Genomic DNA, 14,970 nt, shown 5'->3' on the forward strand with positions numbered 1-14,970 from the left:
AATTAGGTTTACTAACTAATTCTAGACCCGAAAGGTGCATACTGCATTTGGAAATGCTTAAATTGTCAAAACTAAAGAAGCTCAATATGAACTTGTTTTCTTTCGAGGTCTGAACACACTGTACCTTTTTTTGTTATTTTGATCAGTTTCCCTTTTTCTTAATGTTCTAAATGGCAATTTTTATTTGGTAAAAATGTTGTCAGTAGTAAAACAAAAATGTTAATTTTACTCAAACATATACCTATAAATGGTAAAAACTGATAATAAAGGATGGTGTCTTTTAAAACTACAACTATAACTTTCGGACACCTTTTTTTTTAGGAAGATTTATCAAAATTAAGAGGTGATCTTGCTGATGTTTTTTCATAAAGATAATAACTATGGTGAGGTTTTCAGATTTTGTTCTTTGCAAAGTACTTTCCAGTCTGAAGCATTTTGGAATTCTAGCCAGTCAGCAGGGTTTCTTAATATATACACATCCAGTGGAACACAGATTAATGAGCATCTAATGTGGCCATTTAGCTGATCCTTCTCTGTGATTGAACCCTGGATGTGTAGGGTTTACATTATGACATTGATGGATTTCATCCTTCACTTACCACCTTCAACCTTAACAGCAAAAAGCTGGAAGCTGCCTTCAATTTAAGTGAATGTTTATACACCTCGGGGAGAAATATTTTCACAGTGTGAAATAAACATTTCAAGAAAAGACATCCTAGTTAAGTAGGAAATGTTGTTTCTATAGTTAGCTCCTAAGAACTATCGAATAATGTTTTATGCAGTCTTCTGGCTGCACTATACATTTCCAAGGGTAATCTCGTCCCAGATTTACTTAAAGGGAAAATGTACTCACAATGTTGTCAAATAACTGAAAGAACATCATCTAAACATTTTTATTATTATTTTATAGATAATACATCTTTACCAGTTATACACTTCTTAATGTTTGCTGTCTGATAAGCATTTTTTACTCATTGATTGACGGGTATTTCCTACCAATGCTAATTTGTTAACAGGTATTTCCTACTAATTCTGATTGGTTGACAGGTACTACCTACTAATGCTCATTGGTGGACAGGTGCTTCCTACTAATGCTCATTCATTGACAGGTACTTCCTTCTAATGCTCCTTGTGCATCAGTACTAAGAACCTATAATGCAGTAAACCTCAGTAAGAGAAATATACAATTTCTGTATTTAATGCACAGTACAATGTTTGTGTCTTTCCCAAGAAATAGTCACATTATTATTATTTTTTATAAATTAGATTGTAACTACAAACCAAAGTCCACAGTTGAAATTAATGCATTTTCATGCTTAAAAAATATATATATCTGTCCACCAGAAAAACTTTAGTTGGGTGTTTTTTTCAAGTCTGAAGCTGTACCAGTTGCTACAGTTTGCAATACTGCTGTACATAAGCACTTCACAGTAAACTAACCCTCAATGTTGGAGCTTTGCCACCTTAAAAAAATAAATAAAAGGGCATTCACAGAAGCTAGAGATGGCAGTGCAGTTAATAATTCATGGTGTAGGTTTCTTTTTTAATCTGTAGACTTTCAAATTCTGAACATTTTGCCAAAGATCAAGTAAAGTTTTTTTTGTGTTACAAATACTGTATAATTGTGCTCGTGTTGGAGAATGCAAGCATTTGGTTTCCTGCCCTCTAAGATGTCCTTGTGCTGAAAATCACCCTCTGGATAACAAAAGTAAATTTAGGTTGAGATAAATAGATTAATTATATGCTTGAGATAATTTGGGGAAACTGAACTTGCCTTTTAGATTTTAATTGTTCTTTTTCAGCTAGAGCACTGTTTTTCATTTTTTTGTTGTTTTATTTTTAATTTTAAACATTTACATATATAGTAATTGTAGTTCTCTTAAATGCTCGAATGTGTTCATTTTTTCTGGTTAGTGAAAAGGTGAATATTTAAAGATACTTTAAAATAGCAGTTTTCAAACATATTTTAATACAAATGTGAGCTGCATTATTATTAGTATAATTTAGTAGTTTAATCAGCCATAGGTTTGTGTATTCTATTTTCTCGTTAGAAATAGTGGCCTTGATTGGGGATGGCGATGTGATTGGATTAGGGAAATAATAATAATAATATGATACATTCCTCACAGGTAGCCAAATAGTTAAAACAACTTAGATGAAATGTTGTGCCCCATTTTATCGATGACATTTGTAAATGAAATTAATGGTCAATAAGAAATAACCACACAGACTAAACACCATAGTTAAATGATACTTTTTGCACTTCGGGTTGCGCTTGTATTATCAGTGGAAAGTAAAATGTTTTCACCCGAGCGTAAACCTGCCCAGTGCAACATAAACCATAACCGCATGCTAACCCGACTGCGTATATTCAAGATAGCTAAACCCGACATGAAATATTAATATTTCACATGTTCTTCAAATAGAATACATTTTTGTTTGTATACTTAAATACATATTTCTATATATATATATTTGTATATACATATACCTATATATCTATTTCTATAGATAAATAGGTATAGATATGTATTCTTCATGAACAGTATGATATATATATATATATATATATATATATATATATATATATATATATATATATATACAAACATATACATTTAAGAATAAAAAGTTCCTTTTTTTCTATGTGAAGAATATATTAATGTAAAATATGTGTTTTGCGAATCTGGCTTTAGATCTTAATGCGGTCGGGTTAGCGCACATAAAAATTTGATAATGTTATTGAAATATTACATATAAAATATTTAAAAAAAAAATAATAAAAATTATTAAACATATTGAAAATATTCTAAATAATTCATAGAATATATCTATATATTTTACAGTATGTTTAATATTTTTTAATAATTTTTATGATTTTTAAAAAAGTATATATTTCTTTCCTAAGATATGGTGAGTCCACGGTGTCATCATTTACTGTTGGGAATATCACTCCTGGCCAGCAGGAGGGGGCAAAGAGCACCACAGCAAAGCTGTTTAGTATCACTTCCTTTCCCACAACCCCCAGTCATTCTCTTTGCCTCTGTACATGGAGAAGGTGAAGTTTTGGTGTCTAAAGAAAATTGGATTTCTTTTGCTACAAGCAAGATTTTAACTAGTTAGAAAGCCAGAGTAGGTTTACTCTGATCTTACCTTTTCAAGACTGGATGTAGCCGTACTCCACGTTAATCTCTTCAGTAGGGCAGTGGTGGCTTTAAAGCAGTTAAGAACTTTTGAGGTGGGCCTCACTGCGTTTTCCTAACATGTTGCTGCCCTTATATAGAAAGCCAGGGTAGGTTTACTCTGTTCTTTCTTTGTTCCACAGGTCTCTGTAAGGAGCGGCGTCCTTTCATACTGTGTCGGCTGTCCTCCAGCCCGACAACTGGATGAGCAGGTAAGTGCCTTTTGTCTTCTGGGGCAAGGAGACTGGCACTGAAGGGGTTAAGACTTAAGCCTGCAATTACTTTGGGACTTAAAATCCTTCAGGGGGAAGGTTTTTATGGCAGTGAGCAGGCACTATATGACGTGATATGGAGACCAGGGTCTAATCTCCTTCAAGGCAGGAAGGTGTTATCCCTCGTTTGGTCTCCGTATTAATATATTCAGGGACAGAGATTCTGGCTTATTAAACCTAAAATCTTAGCAAGTTCTCTGTTTATTGAAGGAAACCTTTTAATATGAGATTAGCTTAAGGCTTCCTATATGAGAGCTCTAATGGAGCCATTAGATTCCTATGGGGCCATTTTTTTCCGCTATCTATTAAAGCGGAGCGTTACCATGATTATGATTATTTTTATCCCTGCCCCGTATGTTTATTCCCTTTTGGTGTCGACAGATGACTCTGGAGATTCTTAAATTTTATGTTTTATCATCTGTTAAATGAAGTTAAGCACAATTTAGTGAGCCTCATCCCCATACGATGTTTGGCCCCCCCTCCTTCTCAGTGAAGAGCAGCGCAATTTTAGGGGATTGCTGTGTCTGCAAATAAACACTGCCTCGTTCTCAGGCTGAGAGTGAGTGACGTTCTTTTTCTGCTGTGTGGTGTTATTTACAAAATACTTTGTTATCCTAGTGGTAGGACACCCTAGAGAGCTATATATTTTGAGATACCAATTTAACATGGAGTGTATTGCATGATTTTCTTCCTGCTATATAATAAAAAGTACATGTTAGTAACGTTTGTTGAAAACATTCAATTCTTCTTTTTAATGTGTTTGTCCCTTAAGTTTTAATAAGTTATATCCTTAAGTTAAGGGTTATGATATAACTTACTTTTAACCATTATAGTTGTGTGGGGCTTATGTTCAGATATTTGTGGAGCAAAAGCCTTTTCCTAGGTACAAAATGAAGGCTCTCGAGGAACAATTGTTGTTCTGTAAGATCTACCCATCACCTTTGGAATTAATCTTAAGATAATAAAGATACCTTTTGATGGAGCTTCTCGCCTCTAGGAACATTTTGAAAAATTAAAATGTTTATTTTTCTGTGCTGAATGTTTAGCAGTTGCTATTGAATAGTACAGATAGATGTGACTTTATGAGCCTTATGTCTCCCAGGATGATGCTGTTCTGGCAATGCCACAGTTTTCTCCTTAAACGTCCCAAGCCTCTATGGCATCACATGCAGTGCCCTGTGATTCCTCTCAATCTCCAGGAGGAGTGTATTTGCATACAGAATTTGCAGCTCAGGTATCCTCTGCGGTATCTGCGGCTTGGTTTGTTTTTTCCATTCCTACAGGGAAAATGCAAGAGGACATTTAAAGTTTCAGATAATAAGGTTTCTGCTCCACATGCTGCTACACAGGTTGGCCCTCTACTAAGTCTGTTGAGGAGGATTCGCAGGTAGTTTCTGAGGGTGAAATCTCAGATCTAGAAAGTATAATTCCTTCTTCTGATGCTGAAGTGGTCTCCTTCAGATGCATGCTTCAACATCTCGTGTACTGTTAAAGGAGGTTTTAGCTACTTGGACGACACCGATACCCCTGTCATTGTCAACCCTTGGAAGTTTTGTAAACTTTATCAGTTCTATGATTTCCTTCCTATGAGGAAGTGTTCTAGACGTGCTATGGGATTTTTCACAGGAATAGGAGAAGCTAGGGATACCTTTCTCTCTGTCTCCCATCCTCTAAAGGATTTTCCTGTCACTGACTCCATTAAAATGCATGGTGCCCTTAGTAGAAGGGAGCTTTTCTACTATGGCTCAGAGAACTTTGATCCCTGAGGAGGTTAGCTAGCACCTTACAGATTCATGGATAAGAAGCTGAAGGTTTAATTGTTCATTTAGAGCAATGCCTTGTTTTATTAGACTTGCTGTGCTAGCCCGCCGGACATTGTGGCTAAAATCTTGGTCAGCTGAGAAGCCTACCTGTGGCTTAGTGGTACAGCTTAGGCTTTATAGTTCTGCGGTTGCAGATTCAATATATGTTTCCTCCAAATCCACGCTTCTGATGTTTCCTTTCTAGGATGAAACCTTGTTTGGACTTGGTCTGGTAGAATTTTCCTCTGACTTTATGGGTAAAAAAAGTTTTTCTGCCACTCGTCAAGATAGTAAGACTAAAGTAATTTTTTCTTTTCCTCTTTCTGCAAGGTCAGTTATGTCTTTTGGAATCCCAAACTTAGTCCAATCTAAGATTTCCTCCCAGGGGCAGATTTCTCCTTCTAGAGTATCTGCAATCCAGGTATGGTGAGAGGCTTTCCTTCAACTGGGTTCAGGACCTTCCTCTCTGGGAGTGATATTTAAAGCCCCAGTCTTGGAATGGGATCTAGGTATTTACCTCACGTTTCTCAGGTTCTGACCTTCAAAGTAGTATCCATTCTCATTTGGTTCAAGAGGGCCTGTACATAACAAACATAGACCTGAAGGATGTGTATTTTTTGTTCCCATGATTCAGGATCTTCTTAAGATTCTGAGTTTCATCATCCTAGAAAGACTTTTAGGTCTTGGGGTATTGTGAGGGTGGTTTTCTGGACAATATATGGTTCAGGTGTCATTATCCCTTCGAGCAAACTGTCTTTCAAGAGATCTTGTCCAATCTATTTTCCCCATGGATGGGAAATGAATCTGGAGAAGAGTTTCCTTGTTCCATCTTCAAGGGTGATTTATTTGGGGACCTTAATAGATCTCTATCTAGGAGAAGTTTTCTAACAGAGGTCAGATAATCAAGGATTTATTCCTTTTCCTCTCTCTGCAGTCTACTGTTCGGCCAACAGCAAGCTCTAGTGGTCCGGTAGATAGCTTAGCCATCTTGCAACCAGAAGGTTGGGAGTTTGGATCTAGCTGCAGTTGATTTTACCTTCACTTTTCAGTGACTAAATGTATGGAGTGAATTGGTCTGATGGTTACCATGGACATCATTCCCATTGCTATTTTCCATAAAATGGAAAACATCCGGATCTGTCACAGAGGATAGATCTAGATTAGTCGACAAGAGTCTTTCTCCTGTAATGTTTTTTTAGGAGTACCTGTCTTAGGGTGCGTGCTTCTGGAGACATTCCTGGGTGATGTGACCACAGACTCCAACCTGCTGAGCTGGAAAGCAGTATGGGACTTGTTTAAGGCACAGGGTTTATGGTCTCAGAAGTGTCTGCTCTCCTCTTTAACATCTTGGAGTTGAGAGCGATTTCCAATGCTCTGATGGCTTGGCCTCAGTCGTCCTTAGCTTGGTTCCAGTAGGACAATATCCCCTCAATGGTTTACATCAACCACCAGGGAGGAACTTAGAGTTCCTTAGCCATGTAGGAGGTGACTTGGATTGTTCACGGGCGGAAGCTCAAATTTGCTGTCTGTCATCCACTTTCCAGGGGTGGGCAATTGGGAATTGGACTTCTGAATAAACAGCCATTTCATCTCGGGGAGTGGGCTCTCCATCCGGAGATGTTCTCTAGGTGAACCCTCAAAGGGGGATTCCGGAGTTGGCTTCTGAGGGCGTTTCGACAGAATGCCAAGCTTCCAAGGTACGGTTCATGGTCAAGTGATCCTCAGACTTCCCTGATTGATGTTCTGCCAGTTTTCTTGGGATTTCAGTCTTGCATACCTATTTCCTTTGTTTGCTCTCCTTCCACAAATCATTGCTTGTATCAAACAGGAGAGAGCGTTGGTGATTCTAATAGCCCCTGAGTGACCTCACAGGATCTGGTATGCAGACCTAGTGGAGATGTCATCTCTCCTACCTTGGAGACTGCCTCTGAGGAAGGACCTTCGGATTCAGAGTACCTTCCTTTATCCAAATCTCATTTCTCTGAAGCTGACTGCTTGGAGATTGTAACTAAGAGTGTTTTTTCCTGAGTCAGTCATTGAGACCATGATTCAGGTTTGTATGCCAGTTACTAGAAAGATTTACCATAAGATATGGCATTAATATCTTATTGGTGTGAATCCAAGGGTTACTCTTGGAGTAGAGTCAGGAATACTAGGATTTTGTCTTTCTCCAAGAAGGTCTGAAGAAGGGTTTGTCAGTTAGTACCCAGAGTTCTGCATAATCTATTTTGCTACATTAGCATCTGGTGGATGTGCCGGATTTGCACTTTTTTTGTCAGGTCCTGGTCAGAATCAGGCCTGTGTTTAAGTCTGTTGCTCCTCCTTGGAGCCTTAACCTTGTTCTTAAAGTTTTGCAGCTGGCTCCGTTTGAGCCATTGCATTCCATAGATATTATCTTGGAAGTTTTTGTTTAATTATTGCTATCTCTTCTGCTCAGAGAGTGTCAAAACTTTCAGCTTGCAGTGTGATTCAACTTATATTTCATGCCGATGAGGCGGTTCTTCGTACTAAGTTAGGTTTCCTTACTAAAGTGGTTTTGGATAAAAATATTAATCAGGAAATTGTTGTTCCTTGTCTATGTCCTAGTCCTTCTTCTCACAAAGAAGGTTTATTGCACTACTTGGATGTTGTGCGTGTTTTAAAATTTTATTTACAGGCGACTAAGGATTTTTGCCCATCTTCTTCCCTGTTTGTTTGTTTCTCTGGGAAACGTAAAGGTCAGAAAGCTTCTGCTACTTCTCTTTCTCTCTGGTTAAGAAGTATAATTTGTTTTGCTTATGAGACTGCTGGTCAGCAGCCTCCTGAGAGAGTTACGGCTTATTTCATGAGAGCTGTCTCCTCTTCTTGGGTTTTCAAAAATGAAGCTTCTATGGGACTGATTTGCAAGGCTGCAACTTGGTCCTCTTTGCATACTTTTTCCAAATTTTCCAAATTTGGTACTTTTTGCCTTGGCTGAGGCTTCTTTTGGGAGAAAGGTTCTTCAAGCGGGGGTACCTTCCGTTTAGGTCTCCCTGTCTTGTCCCTCACTTGTCATCTGTGTTCTCTAGCTTGGGTATTGGTTCCCAACAGTAAATAATCACACCGTGGACTCACCATATCTTAGGAAAGAAAACAAAATGTATGCTTACCTGATCAATGTTATGCCCTTATTTTACGACAGTTATTTTTTTACTAAAACTCAGGCACCTCTGCACCTTGTATTACTCCTTTTTTTCTCCATTTCCTTTTGGTCGAATGACTGGGGGTTGTGGGAAGGGGAGTGATACTTAACAGCTTTGCTGTGGTGTTCTTTGCCTCCTCCTGCTGGCCAGGAGTGATATTTCCAACAGTAAATGATGACACCATGGACTCACCATATTCGGAAAGATTCACAAAGCAAAACTAAAAATAATGTACTTTGTATTATAAAATATATAGTTCTATATATATCTGATACTGTTCATGTAAAATAGACATGTATACTTATATAGATATATATAGGAATGGAAGTGAAGGTATAGGTATATACAGATATATGTAAAGAAATATCTATTTACCATCAAAAGGACATTATCCTGTAAGTGAAGAACATTGGAATTTTGAATATGTACAGTAAATATACTGTAAAACACATAACTACATAAATACATCTGTACACACACACATACATATACTGTATATATATATATATATATATATATATATATATATATATATATATATATATATATATTTACATATATACATGCAAATGCATATTTAGACATGTGTATGTATGTATCTCTAAGTTAAAGCCTTTTACAGCCTTTATTTATTCCTAACACCTGCGACCTCATATCTTTGAGCCCTTATAGCTTTTTATGCTATTTTGTAAAATAATTTTTTTCAGACAGTGTAATTTTGAGTTTAACTGTACTTTTAAATATATTTTTGATGTGTTTTGTTTAAGTTTTTTGTCTAGTGTAACAGTTAACCTGGTGCTCTAAAGGCACGCTATCCCAACACGCTTTAAATTGGATTGCACTCAAGTGAACACGCTTACTTTCAACTGATAATAAGCACGCTACTTCCAATGAACGCAAAGAGTCGCGATATACCCATTATCGCTCGCGCTCAACAGTTAATGCTCTACTCATAATCTAGCCTTTAGAGAGGTTCAAGTCATTAAACTGTGTACAATTTGATAAGATGTGTTTTTTCTTCTGTATGTTTTTTACTATTAGAAAAATGGACAAGTTGATAATTTTCTAAACTTAGGTAGTATACAATTTTTTAATGAAAATATGTAATTTTTCTCTTTTTTTGTGAGACAAACATTAGAATAAAATCAGTAGGTATCAACTTTTGGATTATCCAAATGTGGTTAAAAAAATAGGAGTGAGGTGTCAGCCAGAAGCACTGTAGTCTTGATAGGTGGTTCAGCAGGGTCTTGATCTGATAATCATAAAGCAACCAGTCAAAATTTCACAACTATTAAAATGTTATCTAAAAAATAGCCAACTGAAACGTAACAGGTGTCATAATAGTGACATTTAGGGCCTCTAAAGCACTGAGAAGAAATACATCATAGTTTTCAAGAAACCACAGGGTTTAATTAAGGATTCCACAATTTTGCCCTGTGATACTCTATGTGATAGCATAGGCAGTGCCTTCTTTTGCCAACATTACGAATGTCAACATTTCATTGATACTGTTCTGATTCCCACAAAAATGTAATGCCAATAGTATGATACCCACAACACTTCAGCTGCAAATTGCCTAAAACAACAGGAAGTAGGAAAGATGTAGAGAAACGTCAATCCCTAACATCTTGTGTGTGTGTGTGTGTGTGGGGGGGGGTATGCTCATGAGTATCCACAGGTTTTTTTTTTTGTTTTTTTTTTTGGGAGGGAGCAAAAAATTAAATGCCCAAATCAAAACAATGTAGAAGGCATTGAGGCCTATTTATCAAAGGTCTTGCGGACCTGATCTGACAGTGCGGATCAGGTCCGCAAGACCTCGCTGAATGTGAAGAGCAATACACTCTCCGTATTCAGCATTGCACCAGCAGCTCACAAGAGCTGCTGGTGCAACGCTGCCCCCTGCAGACTCGCGGCCAATCGCCCGCCAGCAGGGAGGTGTCAATCAACCCGATTGTACTTGATCTGGTTGAATTGTGCCGATTCCTGTCCGCCTACTCAGAACAGGCAGACAGGGTTATGGAGCAACGGTCTTTAGACCACTGCTTCATAACTGCTGTTTCTGGTGAGTCTGAAGACTCACCAGAAACATGGACTCACAAGCTCCATGCGGAGCTTGATAAATGGGCCTCATTGTGTGCAACAGGAGAGAGCTACTTTTGTATAAATGAGATGCAGATTATTTTACAAATGGTGGCTCATAAGTATCCAAAATGTGACTAAATAGTGCTCTTAAGCTTGTATATAGAGGCATTTGCTTTATATTGTCAACACCCTATTAAGCACCCTTCTTTATACCTCATAAATGGCAGTTGCGTGTCCTTCAAGGGATTTTCTTGCATTTAAGTATTATTCAATTGCATGTTTCTGAAATATACCATGTTACACCAAGGTTATCTCAGTTCTACAAGCATATTTGTAAGTTGCCATCTATAGATAAATGTTGACCATAATGCGTTTTCCAAAAGAACTTTTAGTTGCAATGTGTATTTTTAAGTAAACGATCTAACTATGAGTACAACTCTAATAACCAGTACAAACTTATTAGTAACTGACTTGACTGGAGTAATTTAATCCTATAAGAAGTATTACCTGTCAGGGTAAACTGACAAGCTCAAATTATTCCCCAGAGTGAGGTCCTCACAAGAAGAATTTTGGGTTACACACTATTAGCTAAAAGTATAAACTGAAGATTACATAAAAAAAATCATATATATTCTTTCACTGCAACATAGAGCTTTGATCCACTTGTCTATGGTATCCAAGGAGTTAAAAGATAAATATTTTATCTTCTCAACCTGAAATAATGTTTAATATGTTAGCAACATGAATACATGACACATCAGTGTACAAATAATAGTTTATTTATTTTACCAGTTTAGGCCACATTTCAGTTGTTAAATAATTAATATGCTATTACATTGAACAAGTTGGTTGAAGCAATAATCTGTGTTCGATTTCAGCTCCAGCTAGAATCTTAACCTTTAGTGGCACTGTAACTACACCGTGGATGAAGGATATTGTCTTGCCATGTAAAGCTGTAGGGGATCCATCTCCAACCGTCAAATGGATGAAGGAAAGGTAACCAGCAACTAAATGTGCAGCATGCAAGGTTTGCATGACTTTTAGAACTGTAGAAACCTCTAATCAAAGTTTATGCCATGAATTAATCACCCTTTCTGTGAAGAATCGCTCACACAAATTACTCCTGAACCTACTATCCTTCTGCTTGAGATCATGACCCCTTGTAAAAAATACTCAACAGCTTCAGCTATATAAATATATATGTAAATATAAAGTATATATAGGGGTGGAAAATTAGCACTATTGTTTACTAGTCAGGGGTTGAAAGCTACTTACCCAGAGAGAAAATTTACCAATATTTTTTTTTGACATCTTACATTACTTATACAAGATACTTATATTACATTTAATATATATGGTATATATATATATATATATATATATATATATATATATATATATATATATTAAAAAACAAGGTCTGCGCTGCAGCTGTAATGTTGTTAGCAATACTAAAATAGTTTTGTTGTCTAGGAAAAAGCACCTTAAAAACATTTTTTCCTTTTCTGTGACCAATTCAGCAGATTAACAAATTAAATTGTTAAGCTCCAATTTGCAATTCCTGTATACATTAAAGAAAATGTGGAACCAATAGGTAAGGGACAATAATCATAATTATTCTGTGTCATATGACATATTTTGTGCTATACACAGTACTTCCTTTCTCTTACACCTGACTTTTTTTCCATCTTCCTTAAATGAAAACCTAATCATTATAATTCTTAAGAAACTCTTGGCTAGATTACGAGTTGTGCATTAGGGTAAAAAAGCAGCGTTAAGAGGTCCTAACGCTGCTTTTTTACGTCCGCTGGTATTACGAGTCTTGAAGGTTTAGGGTCTCCGCACACTTCTTTGGCCTTACCGCAAAACGACTTACGTAAACTTTGTAAAGTCTTTTTTCTATGGGACTTCCATAGCGCTGATATTACGAGTCTGTCCTGGGAAGCCAAAAAGTGAGCGGTACACCCTCTACCTCCAAGAGTCCTAACACATTTAAAAGTCAGTAGTTAAGAGTTTTATGGTACAACGCCGTAACAAAAAACTCATAACTAAAGTGCTAAAAAGTACACTAACACCCATAAACTACCTATTAACCTCTAAACCGAGGCCCTCCCGCATAGCAAACACTAAAATAAAATTATTAACCCCTAATCTGTCGCTCCGGACACCGCCACCACCTACATTATATTTATTAACCCCTAATCTACCGCCCCCAATGTCGCCGCCACTATACTAAATGTATTAACCCCTAAATCTAAGTCTAACCCTAACACCCCCTAACTTAAATATAATTAAAATAAATCTGAATAAAATTACTATAATTAACTAAATTATTCCTATTTAAAACTAAATACTTACCTATAAAATAAACCCTAAGCTAGCTACAATATAACTAATAGTTACATTGTAGCTATCTTAGGGTTTATTTTTATTTTACAGGCAAGTTTGTATTTATTTTAACTAGGTAGAATAGTTATTAAATAGTTATTAACTATTTAATAACTACCTAGCTAAAATAAATACAAAAGTACCTGTAAAATAAAACCTAACCTAAGTTACAATAACACCTAACACTACACTATAATTAAATAAATTAACTAAATTAAATACAATTACCTAAATTAAATTAAATTAGCTAAAGTACAAAAAAACACTAAATTACAGAAAATAATACACAAATTACAGATATTTAAACTAATTGCACCTAATCTATTAGCCCTATCAAAATAAAAAAAGCCCCCAAAATAAAAAAAAACCTAGCCTAAACTAAACTACTAATAACCCTTAAAAGGGCCTTTTGCAAAGCATTGCCCCAAAGTAATCAACTCTTTTACCTGTAAAAAAAAATACAAACAACCCCCCAACAGTAAAACCCACCACCCACACAACCAACCCCCCAAATAAAATACTATCTAAAAAAACATAAGCTCCCCATTGCCCTGAAAAGGGCATTTGGATGGGCATTGCCCTTAAAAGGGCAGTTAGCTCTTTTCTAGGCCCAAAACCCAAACCCTAACCTAAAAATAAAACCCACCCAATACACCCTTAAAAAAAACTAACACTAACCCCCTGAAGATCGACTTACCAGGAGAAGTCTTCATCCAAGCCTGGCCGAAGTCCTCAACGAAGCCGGGAGAAGTCTTCATCCAAGCCGGGCCGAAGTCCTCAACAAAGCCGGGAGAAGTCTTCATCCAAGCCGGGCGAAGTGGTCCTCCAGACGGGCAGAAGTCTTCATCCAGACGTCATCTTCTATATTCATCCATCCGGCGCGGAGCGGGTCCATCTTCAAGACATCCGACGCGGAGCATCCTCTTCATCTGATGACTAAAGATGAATGAAGGTACCTTTAAGTGACGTCATCCAAGATGGCGTCCCTTAGATTCCGATTGGCTGATAGAATTCTATCAGCCAATCGGAATTAAGGTAGAAAAAATCCTATTGGCTAATGCAATCAGCCAATAGGATTGAACTTCAATCGTATTGGCTGATCCAATCAGCCAATAGGATTGAGCTTGCATTCTATTGGCTGTTCAAATCAGCCAATAGAATGCAAGCTCAATCCTATTGGCTGATTGGATCAGCCAATAGGATTTAACTTCAATCCTATTGACTGATTGAATCAGCCAATAGGATTTTTTCTACCTTAATTCCGATTGGCTGATAGAATTCTATCAGCCAATCAGAATCTAAGTGACCCCATCTTGGATGACATCACTTAAAGGTACCTTCATTCGTCTTTAGTCGTCGGATGAAGAGGATGCTCCTCGTCGGATGTCTTGAAGATGGACCCGCTCCGCGCCAGATGGATGAAGATAGAAGATGCCGTCTGAATGAAGGAATGAAGACTTCTGCCCGTCTGGAGGACCACTTCGCCCGGCTTGGATGAAGACTTCTGCCGGCTTTGTTGAGGACTTCGGCCCGGCTTGGATGAAGACTTCTCCCGGTAAGTCGATCTTCAGGGGGTTAGTCTTAGGTTTTTTTAAGGGTGTATAGCGTGGGTTTTATTTTTAGGTTAGGGTTTGGGCCTGCAAAAGAGCTAACTGCCCTTTTAATGGCAATGCCCATCCAAATGCCCTTTTCATGGCAATGGGGAGCTTAGTTTTTTTTAGGTGGGTTTTATTATTGGGGGGGTTGTTTGTATTTTTTTTTTTACAGGTAAAAGAGCTGATTACTTTGGGGCAATGCCCCGCAAAAGGCCCTTTTAAGGGCTATTGGTAGTTTAGTTTAGGCTAGGGTTTTTTTTTATTTTGGGGGGGCTTTTTTATTTTGATAGGGATATTAGATTAGGTGTAATTCGTTTAAATATCTGTAATTTGTTTATTTTCTGTAATTTATTGTTTGTTTTTTTTTGTACTGTAGCTAATTTAATTTAATTTAGGTAATTGTATTTAATTTAGTTAATTTATTTAATTATAGTGTAGTGTTAGGTGATATTGTAACTTAAGTTAGGTTTTATTTTACAGGTACTTTT

General features: G+C 37.0%; 1 protein-coding gene across 1 annotated transcript in view; it reads left to right on the top strand.

Moving 5' to 3' along the window:
- Nucleotides 1–14,970, top strand: part of DSCAM (DS cell adhesion molecule) — a 717,945-nt gene that overhangs the window by 498,981 nt on the left and 203,994 nt on the right. Inside the window, exon 21 of the mRNA XM_053705914.1 lies at nucleotides 11,378–11,495. Within this exon, the coding sequence (XP_053561889.1) occupies nucleotides 11,378–11,495 (118 nt within the window). The remainder of the gene's footprint in view (nucleotides 1–11,377; nucleotides 11,496–14,970) is intronic.

Source organism: Bombina bombina, chromosome 3 (genome assembly GCF_027579735.1).
Source record: "Bombina bombina isolate aBomBom1 chromosome 3, aBomBom1.pri, whole genome shotgun sequence".
Classification (NCBI taxonomy): Eukaryota; Metazoa; Chordata; class Amphibia; order Anura; family Bombinatoridae; genus Bombina; species Bombina bombina.